This window comes from Pipistrellus kuhlii, unplaced genomic scaffold (genome assembly GCF_014108245.1).
Source record: "Pipistrellus kuhlii isolate mPipKuh1 unplaced genomic scaffold, mPipKuh1.p scaffold_m20_p_23, whole genome shotgun sequence".
Taxonomy (NCBI): domain Eukaryota; kingdom Metazoa; phylum Chordata; class Mammalia; order Chiroptera; family Vespertilionidae; genus Pipistrellus; species Pipistrellus kuhlii.
In genome coordinates, this window is record NW_023425522.1 from 1,315,143 (window position 1) to 1,341,954 (window position 26,812).

The following is a 26,812-nucleotide window of genomic DNA, read 5'->3' on the forward strand; positions in this document are numbered from 1 at the left end:
GTTACGCAGAGTGTAGTGGTACTTCATTGTAGTTTTGGTTTGCGTTTCCCTAATGGCTAGTTGGTGTTGAACATTTTTTCCATGTGTGTGTTGTCCATTTGCTTAGTTTTTGGATAAATGTTTATTCAAATCTTTTGCCCATTTTTAAATTGAATTGTTTGCCTTTTTATTGTTTTACTAGCAGGGGTCTTCAAACTACGGCCCGCGGGCCACATGCGGCCCGCAGAGGAGTCTGATCCGGCCCGCCAGGTTTTTTGGGCAGTGAGCGCAGCCGAGGTGTTATAGTAGGAATTAGTAGTTCATATAGTCCGGCCCTCCAGCTCTCTGAGGGACCGTGATCTGGCCCCCACTTTAAAAAGTTTGAGGACGCCTGTACTAGAGTCTCTGGCCCTTGCAGCCCCAGCTTTGTCCGGAAGGTTGTCCAAATAGTCATTCTGCTGTTCGGTCTAATTAGCATATTAGCTCTTTATTCTATAGGAAGAGTTCTTAACATATTCTGGACAATAGACTCTTATCAGACATGATACGTGAATTTTCTCCTCTCATTTTGTAGGTTGTCTTTACTTTCTCAATAGTGTCCTTTGATGCACAAAAGGCTTTAATTTTGATGAAGTTCAGTTTACTTATTTTTATATTAGAGGCCCTGTGCACAAAATTTGCGCGCGCGTGTGTGTGTGTGTGTGTGTGTGTCCTTCAGCCCAGCCTGCACCATCTTCAATCTGAGACCATTCGAGGGATTCCCCCCCCCCCCCCCCCCGCCCCGTGGGGTGGGATTGGGCCTAACTGGGCAGTCAGACTTCCCTCTCACAATCCAGGACTGCTGACTCCCAGCCTCTCACTTGCTTGCCTGATTGCCCCTAACTGTTTCTGCCTGCCAGCCTGATCACCCTCTAACCACTCCCCTGCCAGCCTGATCAATGCCTAACTGCTCCCCTGCCAACCCAATTGCCCCTAACTGCCCTTCCCTGCCAGCCTGGTCACCCAATTGCCCTCCCTTGCTAGCCTGGTCACTCCTAACTGCCCTTCCCTGCCAGCCTGGTCACCCAATTGCCCTCCCTTGCTAGTCTGGTCACCCCTGACTGCCCTCCCCTTCAGGCCTGGTTACCCCTAACTGCCCTCCCCTGCTGGCCCAGTCACCCCTAATTGCCCTCCCTTGCAGGTCTGGTCCCCCCCTTCCCAACTGCCCTCCCCTGCTGGCTTGGTCATTCTTAACTGTCCTCCCTTGCTGGCCTGGTCTGCCCCAACTGCCCTCTCTTGCAGGCCTGCTCACCCCTAAATGCCCTCCCCTGCAGGCCTGATTGCCACCAACTGCCCTCCCTTTGCAGGCCTGGTCCCTCCCAACTGCCCTTCTCTGTTGGCCTGATTGGGTACCCACAACTGCTCTCCCCTGTTGGCCATCTTGTGTCCATATGGGGGCAGCCATATTGTGTATTGGAGTGATGGTCAATTTGCATATTACTCTTTTTATTAGATAGGATTTGTTGCTTATCTTTTGGTGTCATATCTAAGAATCCATTGCCAAATTCAGGGTCATGATGATTTATTCCCAGGTTTTATAGTTTTAGCTCATATTTTTAGGTTTTTGAGATGATTTTTATATATGGTATGAGATAGGGGTCCAACTTCATTCTTTTGCTTGTAGAATTCAATTTTTCAAGCACCATTTGTTGAAAAGACTTTTCTTTCCTCACTGAATGTTCCTGGCTTCCTTGTGAAAAATCACTTCTAAGTGTCTATTGATGGATGAATGGATAAAGAAAATGTGTATATTATTAAGCCATAATAAAGAAGGAAATCCTGCCATTTGTGACCACATGAAAGGACATTGAGTGTATTATCCTAAGTGAAATAAGTTAGAGAAAGACAAATAATTTATGATCTCACTTATATGTGGAATCTTAAAAAACACACACACACACACAACAAACTCATAGAAACAAATGATACAAATGGTAGTGGCCAGGGCTGGGGAATGGAGGGAATGGGGAATTGTTGATCAGAGGGTACAAAATTCCAGATAGAAAATGTGTAAGTTCTGGGGATCTAATGGACTTCATGGTGACTATAGTTGTTAACAGTGTTGTATTATATACTTAAAGGTTGCTAAGAGAGTAGATTTAAAGTGTTCACAACACATACACACACACACACACACACACACACACACACACAAATTGAAATCATGAGAGGTGATGGATGTATTGACTAATCTTGTGGGAATCATTTTGTAGTATATATGTGTATAAAAGCATGAGGTTGTACACCTTAAACTCACACAGTGTTAGATGTCAATTTTATCTCATAAAACTGGGGGAAACTCATTGGCCATGGGTGTTGGGTTTATTTCTAGACTCAGTTCTGTTGCATTGATCTATATGTCTATCTTTATGCCATTACCCACATTGTTTTAATTAATAAAGCTTAATGTCAACTGTAATTGAAAAAATAAAATAATGAAGTTTTATAATAGGATTAAAATAGGGAAGTGTGAGCCTTCTACCTTTATTCTTACATTTTTAAAAGATTTTGGCTGTTTGGGGTCTTGTATTTCCAGATGAGTTTTACTTTCAGGTTATTTCTGCAGAAGCAGCAGCCGGGGCTCGCAAGGGCTGCACTCGCTCTCCGGATCCCTTGGGAAGCATTACCATCTTAACATGAATGCTCTGACCTGTGAACATGGGAAGCTTTTCATTTGTTTTCTTTACTTTCTTTTCATCCTGTTTTATAGTTTTCAGTGTACGAGACTCACCTCCTTGGTTAAATTCATTTCTTGGAATTTTATTCAATGTTACTTTTTAAATGGAGTTGGTTTTTTAATTTCCATTTCAGATTGTTAGTTACTAGTGTGTATAAACAATTAAATTTTGTGTATTGATCTTGTATCTTACAACTTTAGTGAATTTGTGTATTAGCTTTAGTAGTTTTTTTTATAGAATCTTTGTTATTTTCTACTAGAGGCCTGGTGCATGAAATTTGTGCACTGGTGGGGGGCAGGGTGTGGGGTGTGGGTGTGGGTGTGGACCTTCAGCCCTCTGGCAGTTCAGTTGTGCTTGTCAGCATGAGCCCTGCTTCTGGCTGAATGGCACTCCCATTGTGGGAGCACACTGACCACCAGGGGGCAGCTCCTGCACTAACCACCTCATAGCAACTGGTCATTCTGGGCATTCTGCTGTAACAGTCAGTCAGGCTTTTATTACATAGATTTGTAGGATCATGTCATCTGCTAATAGATATAGATTTAGAGATAACTTTATTATATAGATTTGTAGGAGCATGTCATCTGCTAGTAGATAATAGATATAGATATAACTTTACATCTCCCTATCCATCTGGATGATTTTTTTTCTTTTCTTGTGAAATTGCCCCATCTGTCACAGCCAGTCCGGTGTTAATTAACAACGGGGACAGTGGGCATCCTTGTCCTATTCCTGATCTTAGGGGAAAGTTCTAGTCTTTGACTGACTATCTGATGTTAGCTGAGGTCTTCATGTATACTCTTTATCATAGGAAGTTCCCTCTATTTCTAGTTTCCTGGGGCTTTTTATCATGAGACATTGGCTTTTTAAAGGCTTTGGCTTTTTAATATAGAAACCTTTGTGCATGTGCTTTATTCTGACCAGTGCTGATCCCTAAAGAAAAGCCCCCAATCACAGTTGTTGGTGATGTGGGAGGAAGGATCGCCATCATTGTGGTATGTAAACCTCTTTTATTATTAATTATTTTATTTGCCACTGTTATTTTGTTAACTTATTTGTGAATTGTGTGGGGTAAGTCCAGGTAAGTCTGATTTGAGTTGGTACCTTGCACTAAATGTTTATGTTGGTCCAAAAATAAAAATTGTTACCATTAGTTTATTAAGAAATTGCTAATTACTTTGTTAACTAAATAGCTGTTTATCATAACATGAAAAATTGTTTTGTGATCAAAATAGGATATAAAATGGATTATAATCTCACACTGCACAAAACCATTGCACAGAACATTTAATACTGTATTATAGTTTAAATAATAAAATTAACATATGGGTACTCACTGCTCAGTTTGGAGCAAGAATACTGGTGAGTTCCCTTCAGCGCCTGGGGCCTTCCCTGCCTCTCTCCTCTCTTCCCATCAGAGCTGATCCCTGCCCTGAATCCGGCCTTACATAATCTCACGTCCTGCCGTGAGAGCACCTGTCCCTGTCCGCAGTAAATGAAACAGCACTACGTTGTTTGTTTTGCCATTTACATAATGAAGTTTATACTTTGTGGCATTTTGTTCTCACTGCTTTGAGAGTTCTTTGGGTGGTACATGATTCTTTTTCACTGTATTGTGTCCCATCGTATGATTATTACACAACTTACTTACCTGTTTTCTGGGCTTTGGACATACAGATTTTCTATTTCCAGATAATAGTGCTTTGCACATCTTCACCTTGTTTTCTGGTGCATGCACACAGGCTTTCTAGGTGCCTCCGAGCGAGATGTGCAGTTTGGAAGTAGACACATTCCCAGCCTGCTAGGTGGTGCCACCTGGTTCCCAAAGCCCTCATAGTAGGCCCCACATTCTCCCAGCACTGGTCATTTGTTAGAAGATCTCTGACGTCCCCTATAGGGTAATGGCTGTCTGGTAATTTATAGAATCTATAGTAGCAAGATGTAATAACAAGGTGTAGTGACAATCTGTAGCACTGTTTTCCCCTTCGTACTGCAACTGCATTAAAAATTTTTTTTAAAACTTTTTATTTTGAAGTAATTATAGATTCATAGGAAGTAGAAAAAAGTATATAGGTCTTGCATACTCTTTACCCAGTTTCCTCATTCTCGCTCAACTGTAGTATATAACATAGTCTAGAAATTCATATTGCCATCTCCTTTGAGCTGATTTAAATAGCACTAGTGTTTGTGTGTATGGATGTATGCAGTCTTACCGCACATGTAGCTGTGTGTGACCACCACTGCAGTCAAGATTTGGAACTAGTCCACCACATAGCTCTCTCTTGATGCCCCTTTATAGCCACACCCACCTCCTCCTCATCTCACCTCTTTTTTATTTTCTTGGTTAATCCTCACTTGAGGATATTTTTCACAATCATTTAGAGAGAGGGAAAGACAGTGAGAAACATCAATCGGTTGCCTCTTGCATGTGCTAGACCAGAACTTGGGGTTCTGGCCTGGCACTGAGGTACATGCCCTTGACTGGAATCGAACCTGGGATCCTTTGGTCCACAGGCCGGCGCTCTATCCCCTGAGCCAAACTGGCTAGGACATCCCCTAATTTTTGTAGTCACTAGTCTATCCTCTGTCTCTGTAATCATGATTTTAGGAAAGTCTCATAAATGGAATATACAACCTGGAGATCCACCCAGGTTGTATATCACCAGGTGTACCGGCTAGTAATGTGGATTTTGTAATCAAAGAAAACAAGATAATGTCAAGAGAAACATCAAAAGTGCTTTATTCAAAGTAATGTCCATCACTCGCTACACATTTCCCCCATTTTCCAGGTAATTTGTGGATACCGTTACAATAGAACTTTTCTTGTTTTGAGACAAACGATTCAGACACCCAGTTTTCCACTTTGTATGTTTTGAAGTGCTGCTCAGAAAGTGCATGTGCCATAAATCAGAGCAAGTGATCATCTGAAGGAGCAAGGTCTGGTGACTATGGCGGGTGGGGTAATACTTCCCAGGCAAGATCTTTTAACGTGCCTTTAACTGGTTTTGAAATGGGTGATGGTGCGACATCATGAAGCAAAATTACTTTGCCGTGTCTTCTGGAATATTCTGGTTGTTTTACGATCAAAGCATGGTTCAAATTGATTAATTGTTGTCAGTAATGATCAGTATTAACGGTTTCACTTGGTTTTAGAAGCTCATAATACACCACACCTTCCTGATCCCGCCAAACACGGAGCATTGACTTCTTTCCGAAGCGATTTGGCCTTGCAGTCGATGTTGATCAACCCATGATTCTGTGCATTTGGGATTCTGAAAATCCACTTTTCATTGCCAGTCACAATTCGATGCAAAAAAGACTCTTTTGTGCTGTTAAAGCAACATTTTACTGATGACTTCTCGGTTTTCCATTTGTCTTTTGCTCAGTTAAAATGGCACCCATTTTTCTTCCTTTAAAATCCCCCCCCCAAAAAAAAAAAAATCTTTCCCATTGCTTGTAAACAATCGGAAATTGCTCGCTGAGTAACGTTTAATCTTTCTGCAAGTTGTTTTTGAGTTTGACACACATCTTCATCCAATAATGCTTGTAATTGTTGGTCTTCAAACTTTTCCCTTAACCTGGACATTCTTTGTCTTTCACATCAAAATCATCACTTTTAAAGCCTTTAAACCAGCATTCACAAGTATCTTGAGATGGAGCATGTTCACCATAAGCTTCCTGAAGTATATGATAACTTTCAGCAGCACTTTTCTTTAAAATAAACAACTTCCCACAAATGCGCTTTTTTGACACAAAATTAGATATTTTTAAGTATAAAAATATCTATGTTAACATCTCAGCAAATTTGACATATGAAGTTTAGAAGATTGCTGTCAATACAACAAACTAGCATACGTATAAAATCGCATGTATATCAACACGTGTGACTCCATCCATTAAAAAAAATCCTTATTAACCGGTACACCTGTTCACAGTCCATCCTTACCGCTGAGCAGCGCTCCAGCCTGGAGGCCCCGCAGCGTGTCCGGCCTCAGCTGCGAGGGCCGTGTTCAGCTGTGAGATACAGCTGCTCTGCACACTGTGAACAGGGACTTTACTGGGATAAAGGACCAAAAGCGCAGTGTTATGCTTCTTGGTAATTGCTAGTTTAGCTTTACGAGAACCTGTCAAGCTGTTTTCAGAGTGGTGTGCCATTTTACCAGTAGTGCTGTTAAACTAATCTATGTATATTTTTTCTTTGCTCGTGGTAATATCTATATATATTTTAAAAGAGATGTGTGTATATATACATACACACAGGTGAGCAAAGTAGGTTTATAAGTTCATAGGGAAAAGAATATAATTATTAATAAATACTAATAAAAGAATAAACTCTTTTGCATACTCACAACTATCAACCTATTTTTGCCCCACTCTGTATATAAAACACATGAATATTTATTCAATCCTGGACAATGCTTGATACCCTCATGGGCTTGAAACGGCTGGTAGCCTGGGTATAACAGGAAAGACACAGGTTTTTTCCCTGTTTCTCTCCTGTGTCTCTACTGCTCACACCGTACACTTCTCTCTGTCACCAGAGTGTGACATTTCCCCCTACAGTTTAGCTCAGATACTGTCTACCTGGAAATAGTGCCAGATTCCACAGCCGCCACTCAGATGCTGTTTACAAGTAACAGGTTATCCCCAACTGCTTTACAATTTGGCTACAGATGGGGGTTCCCCCAGCCCCTCCTGCATTGGGCTGATTTGTTAGAGCAGCTCGCAGGCCCAGGGAGCATGGTCACCGCTTCATTGGAGGACGGGACGAGGACAAGGAGCGGCCCCGGGAGGAGCGAAGGCTGAGGCTGGGGGGCCGAGCTCAGGAGGCGGTCCCCGTGGAGGGGGCGTCACCCCCTGGTGTCTGCACCTGGAAGCGCTCTGAGCCGCTGCTCCTGGGATTCCCGGAGCTCCCCTGTGAGGCGTGGCCAGCACTCACTCCGTTTCCAGCCCCTCCCCTGCTGGGAAGGGGGGCTATCCTCCCAGGCTTCTGATCATGGAATGTTCTCTCCAGCGACCACCCCACCCAGGGGCCACCCAGTGTCACCCCAGTAGAAAAAAGGCAGACTGGCCCCCAGGAAGTCACCAGTCTCAGGAGCCCTGTGTCAGACGCCAGGGCCAGGGCCTCCAGCTAGATATTGCTAGCTTGCACTGGGAATCTATGGTCCATGTATTAGAAACCACTGAACTGGGTACTTTGTTAAAAATTATAATTATTGTAGTTCCCCCCATTATACAAATGTGTAAAAAAACGTACTTCCCGTAAGCGCAGTGGAGAAAATTTGGAAAATAAGGAAAAGTTGCAAGAAAAGAGGAAGAACCATCTAATCAAAGTATCTTGTAACGATTTTACTATGTATTTAAAAAGCAAAAACATTCAGCAGGCGTATTGGAGCACACGATGGTGGGGCACAGTCTGGGCTGGGGAGACAGGGCAGGGAGCATGGGGTGGCACAGACAGGCCGCTGTGAGGGACGGGCCTCAGGGAGGCTGTGGAGGCCGGAGGGAGTGCGCTGGGAGCTGGCAGTGTGCGCACACGTTAAACAGAACAGCAAACTGGTTACTGGAAAGTTAGACCCTTTCTTTCCCGGGCTGTCTCAGCCCACTGTGCCAGCGTGCTCATGTGCATTTGCTCAATGTGTCATTTGGCAGGATGACATTATCGATGATGTGGACAGCTTTCTCGCTGCAGCAGAGACCCTGAAGGAGAGAGGGGCATATAAGATCTTCGTGATGGCAACGCATGGCTTGTTATCTTCCGATGCCCCCCGGCTAATTGAGGAATCTGCCATTGACGAGGTAACACCAGCGTGTGTGGGCGCCCTGCCTGCCATCTGGCTCCTTCTGAGCTGTGGTTACAGAGAGCGGTGAAGAGGGGCTGTTCGCAGGCCCTGAAGAGGTGGGGACTGTGCATCAGAAACGTCCAGTGGCTGAGGCCCGGGGCTTCTAGGCAGAACCATTGGGTTCAGACCTCAGTTTGCCTGATGCCAAAGCCGCCTCCCTGCCTGTGCAGCTGCCTGCGATAGGAAGTTGGGAGAGGAGGCCAACGGGGGTCTTTGCAGCCCTCGCTCCCTGTGGCTGCAGGAAGGTGCCCAGGTGCCTGGCCCTGCTTCATGCCCCTCTCTGTTCCCGAGGCCAGCCAGGACACGGGACTGAGCGTATAAATCACATACACTCAAATAGTAAAAGTGCTGTCCCGTAGATTCCTAGCTATTGAATCTTAAACTTTTACTTTGCCAAGTCTCAAAACTTTTGTTTTTGTTAATCCTCCCCAGGGATATTTTTCCATTGATTTATAGAGAGAGTAGAAGGGAAGGGAGCAACAGAGAGAGGGAAACACACACGCGAGAGAGATACATCGATTGGTTGCCTCCTGCACAGGCCCTGACCAGAGCCAGGGATCGAATCTGCAATTGAGGAACCCTTTAGTCCACAGGCCGACGCTCTGTCCACTGAGCCGAACCTCCTAGGACCAAGTCTCACATCTTTACTCTTCAATGAGATCTTCTGAGCCTGTCCCTCTGTTTATTGTCTTTGAGGGGTTCAAGTGCTGACCAAAGGCCAGACTTGCATGTCTCTCACCAATCCACCTCCTTATTTAGTAGATGAAGAACTGAGAATGACATTAGAGGCATCAAAGAGTCAAGTCTAACAGTACAGAATTCACATGCTGAGTACCCTGAGAAGACTCTGGACCCGGGCAGCATTCCTGTCGGGCCCCCCCCCCCCCCTCCCCGCCTGGCTGTCCGCATGGCACCGGGACTGGCTCTCACAGGTTAGAAATGGCAAAGCAGAGCAAGGTGCTGAGGGGCTGCTGGAGCCCAGTTTCCTAGAGCAGAGTGTGGTTCTGAGGGAAGTGTAGCCACCAGCGGAGGCCCCGGGCGTCGCACAGTGGGAGCACCCAGTGGATGCCGCCCCTGTCATCCTGACAGGCTGTGGGGTGCATCCTGACAGGCTGTGGTGTGCATCCTGACAGGCTGTGGTGTGCATAACCACGCTGGGGCAAGGGACCAGTGGCTAACCAGGTTAAGAAGCAAAGGGTTTTCATTTAAACTTAGACACAAAACAGAGCTGCACAGTAGTTATACAGTTTAGAACAGTAATGGCAGGATCGACAAGTTAGTGGGAGGTGAGAGAAGTGGAAGGAAGCTAATTCCCCTTCTTTCTGAGTAGGAGCCAGTAGGTAGTGCTTGGGGTTGATAAGTCATGCTTTGAAGTGTTTCTATTTCTTCTTTAAAATTGGAAGTAGTTAAATGCCTAGAATAGGCACCTATACACACAGTACATTCTGATTGCCAGGGTCAGGAAGGGGTAACTAGCAGTGCAGCTCAGGTCACAGGGCTGCTTTCTGAGAGAGTCTGCACAGCTCTGATTCCCAAACCACTGAGTGGCGTGCTGTATGGCTGTGACTGGGCTGTCCCCGAAAGCAGCATCATGATTTCCAGGTTTGAGAGGAAACTGATGGGGAAAGTTGGCAGGACCTGACTTGCATGCACAAAATAAAATTATTGTCCACCTTAAAAACAACAGGTGATTGTATGGCATGTGAATTACATCTCAGTAAATCTGTTTTTTAAAAAATGGCTAGAATAAATCTGGAAAATTCATTTTCCACTCAGGGTGGTTAACTTAGTGAGAAAAACAGCCCACAAGGTCACCGCAGTCCCCCTTTGAGACTTATATAACCTTTTATGCTTCCGTTTTTGTTTAGTTAACAGGAAAATCAAGTGCCAAGTGATTAGTCAATTACTTAAGGTTAGGATTTCATGTCCCCAGAGCTGGCAATGCATGTCTAACTCTCCAGCTCTGTTACAGCATCTCCTTCTGTATATGCTTCTTTTTTAAAAAAAAATTTATTTAAAAAAATCTTTATTGTTGAGAGTATTACAGATGTCCTCCTTTCCCCTATTGCCCCTCTCCACCTGGTCCCTGTTCCACCCCAGGCCTTCACCATCCCGCTGTCTGGTCAGGTCTTTGGTTAATCTCTTCCCTCTGAGATCCGTCAGTCTGTTCCATGTTTCCATGCCTCTGATTCGCTTTTATTTACCAGTTTATTTTGTTCACTCGATTTCTTGTTCATTTATTTTGATTTCTTAATCTTTTATTTATTTAGTTAGTTAATCCTCACCCAAGGATATTTTAATATTGATTTTTAAAAATATATTTTATTGATTTTTTACAGAGAGGAAAGGAGAGAGATAGAGAGTTAGAAACATCGATGAGAGAGAAACATTGGCCAGCTGCCTCCTGCACAACTCCTACTGGGGATGTGCCCAAAACCAAGGTACTTTTCCCTGACCAGAATTGAACCCGGGACCCTTCAGTCCACAGATCCACACTCTATCCACTGAGCCAAACCGGTTAGGGCTGCATTTTAATTATGATGTGTCTTAGTGTGGGCCTCTTTGGGTTCCTGTTTGGGACTCTCCACTTCCTGGACATGTAAATGTTTCTCCAGGTGGGAGGAGTTTCCTCTCAAACGGGTTTTCGATGTCTTGCTCTGTTTTCCCCTTCTGGACCCTCATACGTTAACATTGGTACACTTGACGTTGCCCCAGAGTCTCCTTACACTTGTCTTCATATTTTTGGGCTCTTTTTGCTCTTCTGGTTGGGTGTGTTTTGCTTCCTCATAGTTCAAATCATTGATTTGATTCTCAGAATCCTCTACTGTTGAATTCCTGTAAATGATTCTTTATTTCAGTTAGTATATGTTTAATTTCTGACTGGTCCTTTTCATGTCTTTGACATTCTCATCAAGATCCTCGAAAGTCTCATGAACTTCCTTGAATAACCTTATAACTATGGTTTTGAACTCTGTATTCAGTAGTAGTTTGCTTGCTTCCATTTCTTTCATTTGTGACATGTTTCTTTGTCTCCGCATTTTGGCTTCTTCCCTGTATTTGTTTCTGTGTATTAACTGGAGCTGCTTTACTTTATCTCCTGGAATTGTAGAGTGGCCTTGTGTTGTAGATGTCCTATAGGGCCTAGTGTCCCAGCCTCCCCAGTCACCTGAGCTGGGCACTCTAGGTGTGCCCCTGTGTGGGCTGTGTGCACAGTCTTATGTAGTTGAGCCTTGATTGCTGTTGGAATCACTGGGAGGAATTGACCTCCAGACCAATTGGCTGTGAGGACCAGCTGTGAATACAGTGGGAGAGCTCCTGTGCAGGAGACACTCCCATGGAGCAGGACTTGCTTCTGTGGGGCTTTGGTGCTCACTGAGTCTGCCCCTGGAGTGTGTCGCTTGTGGGTGGGTAGGGTTGTAACCTGCTATGGTCCGGAGCTGTCCACCAGGTGCGGTGGCTCTAGGGCCTCCTGGGAGGTGCCGTCAGCCTGCCTGGGGCCACTTGGCTGCTGTTTTCTATTTTTATTGGACTTTGAGGTGCCCAGGCAAGGCCCAGGTGTGAAGCAAGGCAGGCTGGTGGTAGTACCAGGTCTTGGGACTTTTATTGATAGGTTTGGGGCACACTGTCTCCTTGTTTGGGAGATTTTTAGCAGTCAGTAGCCTGAGCCAGGACAGGCCATTCATGTGGAAAAGCTGCTGCAAACAGCTTGGGTGGAACTGCAAATTGGATGGTGCAGGGTCTCAGGGAATCACCAGGCAGAGCAAACAGTATACTCCAGGCTGATGGAGATATGGTTGCCAATCAGCCCTGTGGTGGGGGAGGGGGTGAGGGGAGGGGGGAGGGGGTCCCAGCACCAGAACAATGACCCCTGCAAGCACCCCAGTCTGGAAGAAAGCAGCCCCAAGTTCCTGACCCAATGTCAGACAGTCCAATTCCTTTCCATATGTGTCTGAGTCCCCCGACATTGGAGCTTGGAAGAAGTGGGGTCATGGAAGTTCATGGGTCCTTGTCACTCAGCCATAATCCCCACCTGCTTCACAGCCCATGGTTGTAACCCTAGGCTGGGGTCTGGTGTTAGGCTGGGACCCTTACTTCTCATAGAGGCTCTGCAGAGATCATCTCCTTCCTGACTAAAAGAACAGCATACGTGAGTGTCAGACCAGCCCAGTCTGCGCCTCCACCCCTCCTACCAGTCTCCACGTGCCTTCTTCTTCCTTCTTTAGTTGTACGACTTCCATTCAGCCAGGTTTCCTTCTGTAGTTATAGAACTTCTATTCAGCCAGGTTTCAGGCAGTTCTTAATGATGGTGGTTCTGTATTTTAGTTGTAATTTTGATGTGGTTGTAGGGAGGCAGTGAATACCGCTGTTTACACTGCCATCTTGGTTCTCCTTTTATTTTTTTAAAATATATTTTTATTGATTTCAGAGAGGAAAGGAGAGAGAAAGAGAGAGAGAAACATCAGTGCTGAGAATTATTAATTGGCTGCCTCCTGCATCCCCTCCAACCACCCCCCAGTGGAGATTGAGCCTGCAACCTGGGCACGTCCCCTCACCTAATCAGGAATCCAACCGTGACCTCTTGGTTCATAGGTCAGTGCTCATCTACTTAGCAACACCCATTGAGCCTGTATGTGCTTCTTTAGTGTAAACTGTTGTGCACGCATGTGTGCGTGAATTCTCACCCAAGGATATTTTTCCATTGATTTTTAGGGGGAGTGGTAGAGGGCAGGGAAGGCAGAAACATCGATGTGAGAAAAACACATCGATTGGTTGCCTCGTGCATGCGCCCTGACCGGGGCCTGGGCCAGGTAGGAGCCTGCAGCCAGGGTATTTGCCCTTAACCAGAGTTGAACATGGGGCCCTTGGTCCGCAGGCCAACACTCTGTCCACAGAGCCAAACCAGCTAGGGCAGTGTAAACTGTCTTGAGCCTTATTTTGGAAGTAGGTAATATATAAGTAATAAAAATGATTCCTATCCCATATTATCTTCTTTTCACTTTTTATCAAATCTTAACTTTTTAAAATAACAGCTTTATTGAGATGTAATTCACATGCTATACAATTCACCCACTTACAGTATATATGATTCGGTGTTTTTAATACATTCACAGAATTGTACATCACAACCATCAATGTTAGAACATTTCCTTCCTCCTAGAAGGAAACCTCAAACCCATTGGCAGCCACCCTCCATTTCCTCACCATCCACCAGCCCCAGGCAGCTGCTTCACTTAATCTTCATGTCTATAGATTTCTCTCATCCTTCCTTACACACGAGTGCAGTCACGCAGTGTTATGTTTTCTGTCTGGCTCCTTTCACTCAGCGTAGTATCATCTATGCTGTAGCATTTGTGTCAGTACTTCATTCTTTTTTGCTGAATTGTATGGAAAAAACACATTTTTGTCTCTTCATTCATGGGAATTTGTGTTGTTACACTTTTCTGACAATTATGAATAATGCTGGTAGGATATTTGTGTACAAGCTTTTGTATAAACGTATATTTTAATTTCTCTTGGGTTTATACCTAGGAGTAGAATTGCTGGGACATATGGTGACTCCATGTTTAAACTCTTAGAGACCTGCCAGGTGGTTTTCCAACGCAGTTGAACCTTTTCCCATTCCTCAGCTATGTAGAGGCTCCAGTTTCTCCTCACCCTTGTGCACACCTTTTGACAGTAGCTGTACTAGTGGGTGTGAGCTTAGCAGATCTTAGGCTCAGAAACATGGACTGAAATATTGATGAAATATGGTAGACCCACTGTCCTCCTCAGAGATGTGAGACAAGATCAGATCTCCAGGTCGCACCAGGAAGCTCCTTGGTTTTATGCTGCTCTTATTTGTTTTTTTCTGTTGCTTTTAAGGTGGTGGTGACCAATACGGTTCCACACGAAATCCAGAAGCTCCAGTGCCCTAAGATCAAAACTGTGGACATCAGCATGATCCTCTCCGAAGCCATCCGCCGGATTCACAATGGGGAGTCCATGTCCTACCTTTTCAGAAACATCGGCTTAGATGACTGAGGAGCTTCCTTTCCTACAGCTCCCCGAGGCAAACTGGAGCGTGAGGATGTGCTGGGAGAGCAGGCCAGACTGATGTACTTCCAGGGGCCATGTGTTTTGTTCCTTTCTTCTTCATTACTAGGAAGATAGACCAACTTTTTTTGTCAGTTTGGGTGTTTGTGAGTTTTTTGGGCAATTTTTATAAAAGAAAAACTGTATACTCCTCTTAAATAAAATAAGTTAAGACCTTATTGTTTTTAGTCTATATAACTTGGAAGAATATTTTTAAGCTCACAAACAGCCTTTTTCCAAAATTGTTAGAGCCCAAGTGCTTAAAAAATTTAATAAAATAAAATGGTCTACTTACTGTATGATACCTGCAATTGAAAAGCCAAAAAAAACCTGATACTGTCAAGTCCAGGAATGACCTTTTTAGAAATGCTCTTTTAGGCCAGCACATGGAATATGTGACCATTATTTATTTTCTGCAACAGAAGAAGGAATAAAAACTTACTGTGTTTGTGTGTGATTTTTTACCCTTTATGTGTTGGCAATTGTTTTATAACTAAAATAAAGTGAAAGCTGAATATACATGTGGATGTTGAACTGTTCACCACATTGACTAAGTTTTCTCTGCTGCAGCTTGTGGGCTGACAGCCTCATAGGGATGCACTGAGCCCTGCACGTTCCTGCGTGCAGTCATTGACTGGCAGCAGAGGGACCTTGCTCCTTTGACATCACAGCCATTCTCCACAGAATGTGGCCGGCCGCCCTCGGGAGGAGCTGCTGGAGGGGTCACAGGGCAGGTGATGTGATGCTTGTCAGTGCCCAGTGCGTAAGAGTTTAGGACTTGAAACTTGGGCCTCGGAGCTCATCAGGCTGGATTGCTGAGCCCCTGAGCTGTGCCAGTGTGTTCTGCCTCCAAGGCCCTGTGTGGGCAGTCCCATCCAATTCATGGAGTAAAATGAAGACTTTCTCACCAGGGAAGATAGTTTGTGCACCAGGTCACTGAACCTTTGCTTTCTGCCTGTCTGTAGTAGAATCTATCCTAATATATAAAAAGCCAGGTGCTGTCACACCCTAAAGGACCAGACAGACAGCCAAACACCTGGCTGAGGGAGCAGAAGCTTGGGCCCTGGGCTGCCCATGGCCTTCAGCAGGAGGAGGAGGACTGGTCTGGCTCTCATGGCGGGGCAAGATGGGGCGTGGAAGCTTAGGAGCCTCGTGGGGCGGGGGCTGTTAGTGTGGAGCGTCATGAGGTGGTGGAGGCGGAGGAGTATCACGGAGCTGGAGATGGAGCGGCGAATGTGGGACGGTGGTGGCGGGGTGGGGGCTGTGAGTGTGGAGCTTTGCGGGGCTGCTGAGGCAGAAGAGCATCACAGGGCATGGGCAGCCGGGGCCAAGGAGCCTCATGGGGCGGGGGCTGTGAGGAGGGCTGCTGGGTGGAGCAGTGGCACAGCATGGGGGCCACTGAGGCTGAGGAGCCTCGCGGGGCGGGGGCTGTGAGCGTGGACCTTCGCTTGGGGCGGGGTGTGTGTGTGTGTGTGTGACAGGCCGAGGAGCCTTGTGGGGCGGGGGCTGTGAGTGTGGAGGGCTGCTGGGGTGGAGCAGTGGCACGGCATGGGGGCGGCTGAGGCTGAGGAGCCGCATGGGGCCGGGGCTGTGAGCGTGGAGGTTCATGGGGCAGGGGCCATGGAGGTGGAGGAGCCATGCTGGGCAGCAGACATGGCCCTGATTGCAGCTAGGTCTAGAGACCTATCCACACACGATTTAATTGTACACTGGGCCTTTAGTATATAAAAAGGCTAATATGCTAAGTGTCCCTCCTACCGTCTGACTGGTCACTATAAGCACACTGACCACCAGGGGCCAGACCCTAATGCAGAAGCTGCTGAGCTGCAGTGACTTGGCAGCGGCAGTTCTCAGGTGACCCACCCTGAAACCAGAGAGGAAGGACCCCGATTCCTCACAGGGCCACTCGATTCCACGTTTGGCTGTGGGTTATGTTGTTGCTGGGGCACTACTTTGCATTTGCATTACATACCCTGTATGGCAACAGCTTTTCAGAGTGCCCTCTCCCACTCCGGGTCCCCTTGGAACGCTGGAGAGCCAGTTTCGGCCGGACTGAGGGACCCCACCTGCCGAAGGGACCCTACAGATTCCCTTCAAGCCATGGTGCCACCCCAGGTGCGGCCGGCCAGGTAGGGACCACAGGAGGTTGGCTCCAGGGCATGTCCGTCCGTCTTGCCTAGTTCCGCCCCACTGGCTACCTGCTAATTAATTTCCTTTCAATGAGCACGAATTTGTGCACCAGGTCACTAGTATGGAATAAAATAGTTGACTTAACACAAAGTGTAGTCACTTACTGTTTGCCATGCTGGGGTTCTTGGCACTTTCCAAAAGCAGAGTGGCTTCTGGGAGCTTGCCTGGAGCCCCGTGTGTGCTGAGCACTGAGACCCCCTCCAGCAGCTCCCGTCTGCACATCCCTTCTGTGCTCACCACGCAGTGCCCAGCCCCCACCAGGCCCCACCACGTTTTCTCCCCAGTAGAGGTGTCCTCACCACCTCCCTTCATATCTGATCCAGTTCCTAATGGAGGTGTCCACTTTGAACACGTGTTCTTACTTTTTGAGAACCTGCTCCTAGAAATGGAGATGTACAATCTTCATAAATGAGCTTTGGAAATGTCACAGGGATAGCTTTGGCCGGTGCAGCTCCGGTTAACAACTGTCATCCTCTGACCAATTACCACATTTGGAAGAAGAGCTTTGGGTGTCAGGGGCCTCTCTCTCTCTCTCTCTCTCTCTCTCTCTCTCTCTCTCTAACACACACACACACACACACACACACACACACACACACACAATGAGAGGAGTCAACCTGTACCTGTTGGGCCTTCTGAAATGAGTTCTCTGAACTGGCTGAAGCAGCTTCACAGCAAACCTCATATCCTCCGACACAGCCATGTTAAGCACTCCCCCCCAACACTCCCCACCCCCCCAATCTTTTGCCCTTTTCGTACCATATTACTGTGGAGCTCTTTCAGCAGGAAATCTGTAGGTGGCTGTGTCCCATGAGGTTTGACCTGCATGATTTATCGTTTTTTTTAATCATTGTTGAAAGTATTACACATGCCCCGTTTTACCTCATTGACTTTCTAGCCAGCCCCACCCCAGGCCTTCACCGTCCTATTGTCTGTCCATCGATTATGCTTATGTGCATGATTTTTTGTTATGTTTCTTGAAGAAAGGTCAAGTTTATAGAGAAGTGAATGAAACATGCCCTGGGATGTTTTCCTCTGTGATGCACTTACGGTAAAGCTAGCGAGGGCCCTGCCCAGAGCTGCCTCTGGGGAATGTGAAGAACCCCTGAAAGAACCCCGTGAAGTGGGGGTTGAGGCCCGGGCCTGGCAGGCTCAGCAGGGAGTGTAGGGGCGTGGCGAAGAAGCGGCTGTGCATGGGAGGGTCAGAAAGGGCAGTAGGTGGAGAGGAGGAAGAAGGAATGACGAGCAGAGCCCAGAGGTGTGATGAGCGTTATGTCACCCACGCGGCTGGAGCAGGAGAAAAGGCTGTGGTGGGCTGCAGGAGGTGGGAAGCACAGGGTCTGGGGCCAAACAGCACAGAGAAGGTCTCCCGCCTGAGCCCCTCAGCCACCTCGGTCCCCTCCCAGAGAAAGCCAGGGTGACCAGATTTTTGTCTGTTGTAGGGTTTTCCTGAGTCAGAGAAGTCCTATTTACCCTCCAAACTACTATCCCAACTTAATCAGCCAGAAATATAGGGAATTGAACTTAGAAATTCTGTAACAGAAACGCTAATAGTTTCTATTCTTTTTTTTAAAAAAAATATATTTTGTTGATTTTTTTACAGAGAGGAAGGGAGAGGGACAGAGAGTTAGAAACATCCATGAGCGAGAAACATCGATCAGCTGCCTCCTGCACTCACACACACACACACACACACCCACTGGGGATGTGCCCGCTAGCAAGGTCCATGCCCTTGACCGGAATCGAACCTGGGACTCTTCAGTCTGCAGGCCAACACTCTATCCACTGAGCCAAACCAGTTTCAGCTAGTTTCTATTCTTGATTGACTGTGATGTCATCACTCTGAACAAACAAATGTGGGTGAGATCTGTGCTCTTGGAATGAATGCGTGCACAAACACCACGTGAGCCACGACTGTGCCAGCACGGTTCTCATACTTTCTTGGTTATATTCAAAGCCTCACACTGACTCGTGGAGCCAGGATTCAGACCGACGCTTCCTGCTCCACAGCACAGTGCTCTTTCCAATCATTCCAAGCACATCCTGACTCTGAGAAAGCCCGAGACCCCATCCTTCACTGTCCTTCAGGCTCTGCCCATGCACGAAGTGAGGGCTGACTGCTGAAAGATGTCCCACTACACATTTGGAGCCCATCTGTAGACAGATTTTATTTTTATTTGGGGAGTTAAGGCTTTTAAGGAAGTTCGTGATGACTCGCCCACTGACCACTGAGCTAACTCAACAGAGGCTGCAGTTGCCACAATCAACAAAGACTACAGACTTGACAAAAATAGTTCAGAGTAGCCACCACACAACTCCAAGCAGCAATAAACCTGGGGAAGAAAGACATTTTGTATTTAGGCTTCCTAATTATAATATGCAAAACATCTAGTTTTCAATAACAAAAAATATGGAGGCATGAAAAATAAGGTTGGGCCCACTCGTGAGGAAGTCCAATCAGACTTACCAGACAAAAATTTACAATGAACTATCTTGAAATGCTCAGAGAGGTGAAGGAAACCATGCGAGTGATGTCTTACTAAACAGAGAATATCAATAAAGAGACATAAATACTAAAAACCAAACAGAGGATTTGGGCAAGATGGAGGAGGAAGCACCAGGAGTCTGCCTCCCCATCTACACAAAAACCAGTGGCAAAATCTGCCAATGCAACGCCTGGGGTCTTGTCTGTTTGCGACCTTCCAGAGAAGTCTTGAGGGGTGAGTCGTGGTTCACTCTGGCCAATTGGCACTCAGCATAGCAGCAAATACTCGTTCCTCAGCCTGGCCCTGTGGCAAACAGAAGTCTGCACAAGCTCGTGGAAGCCAGAATAGGCAAAAAAGGACTCCGTTTTCCAAATAGTGGGCAACAGTGCTGATGCCTGCTCCTGATCAGAGAGGTGCAGTCAAGGGGGTGTGCACTGGGAAAAGAACAGCAAATTAAATCCAAAGTAAGCAGAAGGAAGGAAATATAAAAAATAGAGCAGAAATCAATGAAATTGTAAACAGGAATTCGATAGAGAAAATCAATGAAACAAAAAAACTGGTTCTATGAAAAAAATGAATGAAATTAGTCCTGGCCAGTGTGGATAAATGGTTAAGAGTGTATGCCTTTGGGAGAGAAACCAAGATGGCGGCATAGATAAACACCTAAACTGCCTTGCACAACAATTTCAAAACTATGCTGAAACCGGTTTGGCTCAGTGGATAGAGCGTCGGTCTGTGGACTGAAGGGTCCCAGGTTCGATTCCGGTCAAGGGCATGTACCTTGGTTGCGGGCACATCCCCAGTAGGGGGTGTGCAGGAGGCAGCTGGTCGATGTTTCTCTCTCATTGACGTTTCTAGCTCTCTATCCCTCTCCCTTTCTCTCTGTGGAAAATCAATAAAATATATATTTTTAAAAACCAATTTCAAAACTACAACTAAAAGACAAAACGGACATCATCCAGAAACACAGGAAAGTTGGCTTAATGGAAATTCTACAACTAAAAGGAAAGAGAAAAGCACATTGAGACTCAGAGGAGCTGCAAAAGGCTGAGGTAGGCAGATGTGTGCGCAGAGAGAACTGGCGGCTGAGTGCATGGCTGGCTTTCTCCAGTAGGAAGGACACAGAAGCCCCAGACTGTGCTGAACTCCAGTTCTGGGTGAGACTCTGGGAACCCAGACTCATTTGGGGGGAATCTGGACTGTCATGAAAAGAGAAAAGCACACTGAGACTCAGGGGAGTTGCGGAAGGCAGAGGTCCAAATGTGCTTGGAGAGGACTGACTGCTGAGTACGCAGCTGGCTGGCTTTCTCAAGTGGGAGGAAGACTGAAGCTCCCAACTGCACTGAACTCCAGTTCATACGGACTGTCTGGCAGCGGGCAAAACTTGAGGGCGGCTTTCTTTCAGAGGTGCTTGCAGTGATTACCGAGGGACACTGAGACCCAGGGGTCTTATAGGGTAGGACTGATGGGAAGCCAAGGTTGTTTGCTTCACCCTGAGACTCAGCCCCACCCAAGCTGAGCACAGAGGCTTTTGCAATTTTTCAAGTCTTGTCCCATAAAGCTGTCTCCAGCACAGAAGTTCTTCTGGTGTAGACACAGCTGATCTTCACAGCCAATTGGTGTAGGGGTCAATTCCTCCCAGTGACACCAATAACAATCAAGACTTATCTACAACAAGGCTGTGCACATAGTCCACAAAGGGGTGCACCAAGAGTGTCCACCTCAGGTAACTGGGGAGGCTGAGTCACTGGGCCCTATAGGACACCTAGCACACAAAGCCACCCTACCAACTCAGGGAAGCATCGAAAATGTGGAGACAAACAGATCAAAAATGAAAGAAATGGAGGAAAACAAACAACTGGAGATAGAATTCAAAACCATGGTTATAAGATATTTCCTAGAAAAATTTCCTAGAAAAGGCTGATAAATTTAGGGAGACCCTCAAGGATATTAAAAAGGACCAACTAGAAATTAAGCATACACTGGCTGAAGGAAAAAATATTATACAGAGACCTAACAGCAGACTAGAGGATCTCAAGAATCAAGTCAAAGATTTGAAATACGAAGAAGCAAAAAACACCCAACTGGAAAAAACAATAAGAAAAAAGAATCCAAAAAGTTGCAGATAGTGTAAGAAGACTCTGGGACAACTTCAAGCATACCAACATCCAAATCCAGAAGAAGAGAGAGCAAGATACTGAAAACCTATTTGAAGAAATAATTACCAAAAATTTCTTTCACCTGGTGAAAGAAATAGACTTACAAGTCCAGGAAGTGCACAGAACCCCAAACAAAAAGGAATCCAAAGAGGACCACACCAAGACACATCATAATTAAAATGCCAAGGGCAAAAGACAAAGAGAGAATCCTGAAAGCAGCAAGAGAAAAACAGTTACCTACAAGGGAATATTCATACGACTGTCAGCTGATTTCTCAACAGAAACTATGCAGGCCAGAAGGGAGTGGCAAGAAATATTCAAAGTGATGAACAGCAAGAACCTACAACCAAGATTACTCTACCCAGCAAAGCTACTATTCAAAATTGAAGGTCAGATAATGAGCTTCACAAATAAGAAAAAGTGAAAGGAGTTTATCACCACCAAATGAGTAGTATACAAAATGCTGAAAGGTATTCTTTTTTTTTTAAATATATTTTATTGATTTTGTACAGAGAGGAAGGGAGAGAGATAGAGAGTTAGAAACATCGATGAGAGAGAGTCATCGATCAGTTGCCTCTTGCACACCCCCTACTGGGGATGTGCCCGCAACCAAGGTACATGCCCTTGACCGGAATCGAACCCAGGTCCCTTCAGTCCCCAAGCCGACGCTCTATCCATTGAGCTAAACCAGTCCTGGCTGAAAGGTATTCTTTAAGAAGAAGAAGAAGAAGAAGAAGAAGAAGAAGAAGAAGAAGAAGAAGAAGAAGAAGAAGAAGAAAAAGATAAAGATAAAAATTATGAACAACAAATTCATAGCTATCAATAAGTGAATCTAAAAATCAGGTGTATAAAAAATCTAATGAACAGCCAAGACCGGTTTGGCTCAATGGATAGAGCGTCGACTTGGGGACTGAAAGGTCCTGGGTTGGATTCTGGTCAAGGGCATGTACCTTGGTTGCAGGCATATCCCCAGTAGGGGGTGTGCAGGAGGCGGCTGATCGATGACTCTCTCTCATCGATGTTTCTAGCTCTCTATCTCCCTTCCTCTCTGTACAAAATCAATAAAATATATTTATAAATAAAAAAATCTAATGAACAGAATAAACTGGTGAATATAATAGGGCCAGGGGCATAGAAAGGGAGTGGACTGACAATTCTCAGGGGAAAGTGGTGTGGAGGTTTCAGGAAGAGACTGGACAAAAATCATACACCTATAGATGAAGACAGTGGGGGAGGTAAAGGCAGAGGCTGGGGTGGGAACTGGGTGGAAGGGAGCTATGGGGGTAAAAAAGAGGAACAATTGTAATAATCTAAACAATAGAGATTTATTAAACTTAAAAAAAAAAAAAAAAAAAAAAAAAAAGTAGTGTTGGCCTCTGGGCCAAGGGGTCATTGATAATGAAGGGGTACTATAAATAACTCCATGTCCACAAACTTGATACCCAGGTTAATGAATCAATTTCTTGTCTTTTTGTTTCTTTGTTCTTGTTTTGTTTCTTGGTGTTCTTTGTTTCTTGGTCTGTTGTTTCTTTCTTGATTGTCTTTGAGTGAGTGCTGTTTCTATCGTTCTTGTCTTTTCTTTCGTGATGTTGGTCTCTAGCTCTATTTGCTCTCTTCTTTCGTAGGCTCTAGTCTCCTCTATCCTCTCTCGCTCTCTCTTTCTCTCTCCTCTCTCAACACTCTCTCTCTCTCTCTCTCCTCTCTCTCTCTTCCTCCTCTCTCCTCCCTCCTCTCTCTCTCTCTCTTCTCTTTTCTTTTTCTTTTTTCTCCCTCCCTCCCTCTCTCCCTCCCTCCGTCCCTCTCTCCCTCCCTCCTTCCCTTCCTTCCTTCCTTCCTTCCTTCTTCTCACCCAAGGATATTGTTTCATTGATTTTCAGAGAGAGAGGGAAAGATTGAAACGTTGATGTGAGAGACACTTGGATTGGTTGCCTCTGCACCAGGGTCCAGGCCGGGGAGGAGCCTGCAACCAAGGCATATGCCCTTGACAGGAATTGAATCCGAGACCTTTTGGTCCAAAGCCCAACACTTTATCAACTGAGCCAAACTGGGTATGGCTGAACCAATTATCTTTTAAAAAAATTCTTACCACAGGATATGTTTTTCTATGGATTTTTAGAGCGATGAAGGAAGAGAGAGAAAGAGAAACATCGATTGCCTCCCATATGCATATCGAACATGGATCAAACCCATAACCTAGTTATGTGTCCTGACTGAAGGATCAAACCTGCAACCTTTGGTGTATGGGTGACACTCCAACCAACTAAGCTCCCAGCCAATTTCTTGGAAGATGATAAATGGCTCAAATTGTTGGTCCTTGTTTATTTTGTCTGTTTCCCTTATTTCTCTAGCTTCTTACTATCCTTTCTCAACATGGCTCATGGCAGGCTTTCCAGGTAAGGAATGAAAGTTACTTTCCTGAGAGATGGTAAAGGAGGAACCGTAGGGCATTTTTGGGAACCTCAAGAACTTGAGGAATTCACCTAAACCTATTGGTATCACAGTCAAAGCCTGATGACAACAGTGTGGCTTGGCCTCTTTGACCTGAGGGGAAGAGTAAAGCTCAAGCTGGAGATTCCAGCAAAGCAGATTTAAAAGAGCCTGTGACCTGCCCTGGCCATCCTTTGTGGTGACTTTAGGGCTGAGTCTGCGAGACCACCACGCAGGCCTCCCCTGAGCTGTCAGGTCAGCATGTGGCCCCTTCCGTCCATAATGCGATAACATTTCCGGGGGCCTCTAGATAACTTAAGGATGTGGACAGTTGCCCAGGAAACCAAGGCGATTAGAAGGTAGGAAACTCTCAGCCTACCTCCCACCCAAACTCCAGGAGAGTGGCTGAGTCAGTCCCCAGGGGCCTGGGACTCCATCAGCCATGCTGGGCGCTGAGCTCCTTAGTCCGCCCCTGGGGCATGGGGTTTGGAGAGCCACCAGGTCAGTGAATGCACCCCTGTGCCAGGGGGGACGGGCCCCAGCTCCACTGGGCGAGGCTCCTGTGCTCAGGACCCTCTGAGCCTCACTGTACAGACCTCTTTGTCTGGCTGTGAGAGGGCGGGGCTAACTCCTGACTCCATCTTGTACTGTGAGGCAGGGCGGGGCTAACTCCTGACTCCATCTTGTACTGTATCCTCCATTTTGGATAACTATGTCACTGTGTAACTGAACCCTAGCCCTCACCCAACCAATCGGAGTCAGCCAAAGCAATGACCTCACCACCCCTCCCCCAGACCCCTATAAAACCCTTTGATCTGCTGAAGCTCACTCTCTTTCCACCTCGCCGCTGTGTTGGTGTACATGGGACTGAGCTCGGGCTAGCTCGAATAAAGGGCTCTTTTGCTTTTACATCTGACTCGGCTTCCTGGGATTTTTTGGGGTTACCAAATCTGGGCATAACAACTGTTCATCTGTCCCTTCACAGACCTTTACTAAAAACATAACAGTAAAGCGTGTCCCTGTGTTCTGTGAGCGGTCCTAGCAAATTATCAGCCTGAAGAGGGGGCTGTGGGAACCCTGATATGTAGATATCGGGCTACCAGTATGGAGGCCTGGGACTGAACTGGCGCCTCAAGCAGAAGCAGCCTGATGGGGCAGAGCCGCACTCTGGGGGGTCTCGGGGAGACAGTGTCAGAATTGAATTGAATTGCAAGACACCCTGTGGTCTAGAGACGAAGCACTGGTTGGTGTAGAAAACCCCACAATGAGGTGTCTGATAGGACATGGACGCTTTCTCTTGGGACAGATGAGTTCACAGGTGTGATTTGGTCAGCTTCTCGGCCGGGCAGACCCTGGCTCCTGTGCTGATGGCCACCTTGGACCAGATGGGGATGGACCGGATGGGGTGGACTGGATGGGGTGGGACCAGATGTGGATGGACCAGATGGGGTGGGACTGGATGGGGTTGGGCCAGATGGTGTGGACTGGATGGGGAAGGACTCAATAGGGTTGTACAGGATGGGGTGGACCAGATGAGATGGACCAGATGGGGATGGACTGGATGGGGTGGGACCAGATGAGATGGACTGGATGGGGTGGAACCGGATGTGGATGGACCGGATGGGGATGGACCAGATGGGGTGGGACCGGATGGGGATGGACCGGATGGGGATGGACCAGATGGGGATGGACCGGATGGGGTGGGACCAGATGGGGATGGACCGGATGGAGATGGACCAGATGAGATGGACCAGATGGGGATGGACCGGATGGGATGGACCGGATGTGGTTGGACCAGATGGGGTGGGACCGGATGGGGGTGGACGGGATGGGGATGGACCGGATGGGGGTGGACCGACTGGGGTGGGACCGGATGGGGGTGGACGAGATGGGGATGGACTGGATGGGGGTGGACCGACTGGGGTGGGGCCGGATGGGGGTGGACGGGATGGGGATGGACCGAATGGGATGGACCGGAAGGGGGTGGATGGGATGGGGATGGACCGAATGGGATGGACCGGAAGGGGTGGGAGTGGATGGGGTTGGACTGGATGGGGTGGACCAGATGGGATGGACCAGATGGGGGTGGACCGGATGGGGTGGGGATGAGAAGGTGACTGGGCTTAAGGGTGGAGTTTGTCTCTTGTGTCCCCTCTGCCTTGCTCTCCTGGGCCCTGCCCATCAGCTCCTCCTGACCACAGTCTTTGTCCATGCCTTTTGATCAGAAGGGGGTCCACGTGTTATCTCTAAAAGGTTTATTTCCTTATTCTTTTTTTCTGACTCCCAGCTGAGGCAGGGAGGGGGCCCTGAATTGTGGTGGTTTAATTCCTCACAGACAGCCAGAATTCTCTGTGTGGTGTGGACCGGCCCACCGCCAGGGGGTCCGCAGCGAACACCGCCTTCTCCTCAGTGGACACCTAACACCCTGGCAGGCCGAAGCCGAGCACACTGGCCGGAGAGGCGGGCCTTTGAGAGGTGTGGGCGCTGCGGTGAGTGCAGACTCCGGTCAGAGAGCGCCCGTTCTCTCTTTCCAGGCCTGCCTCTCAGATTCCGGTTCGCTACAGAAAGCTCCCTGCGGACACGTTGCCCATGGACTTCCATGTCCTCAGACTCGGCATCAGAGGCGTCTGTGCTCTCTGGTCCAGGCCCCGGCCTCATGGAGAGGCGGTGGCAGGCGGGCGTGGTCCCCGATCCAACCCCAGAACGGGAGTCACCACCTCGGTCTGCCGACGGTTTTAGTGAAGGTCTTGGTGCTCCTCCCTTGGACAAGGGCACCAGGTCAGTCTGGCCTTTGCAGGGGGCACGACCCCCCTCTTTCCCTAGAAACCAGGGGGACCTCAGTCTTCAGGACAACCCATCCTTTATTCTTCCCACAGCCCCTCCCCAGACTGAGGAGCCCCAGACAACTCCCAGCTTCTCGCACCCTAATCCAGGCCTAA

General features: G+C 47.0%; 1 protein-coding gene across 10 annotated transcripts in view; it reads left to right on the forward strand.

Moving 5' to 3' along the window:
- The window catches only part of PRPSAP2 (phosphoribosyl pyrophosphate synthetase associated protein 2), a 70,107-nt gene extending 54,977 nt beyond the window's left edge, over positions 1–15,130 (forward strand). For 9 of the 10 annotated variants that reach the window (XM_036451859.2, XM_036451867.2, XM_036451864.2 and 6 more), the window contains 3 exons: positions 3,621–3,691; positions 8,349–8,495; positions 14,402–15,130. In XM_036451859.2, the coding sequence (XP_036307752.1) occupies positions 3,621–3,691; positions 8,349–8,495; positions 14,402–14,560 (377 nt within the window). In that variant the 3' untranslated portion in view covers positions 14,561–15,130. The remainder of the gene's footprint in view (positions 1–3,620; positions 3,692–8,348; positions 8,496–14,401) is intronic. The other variant, XM_045586471.1, reaches the window with a different exon arrangement.
- Positions 15,131–26,812: the final 11,682 nt, after the last annotated feature.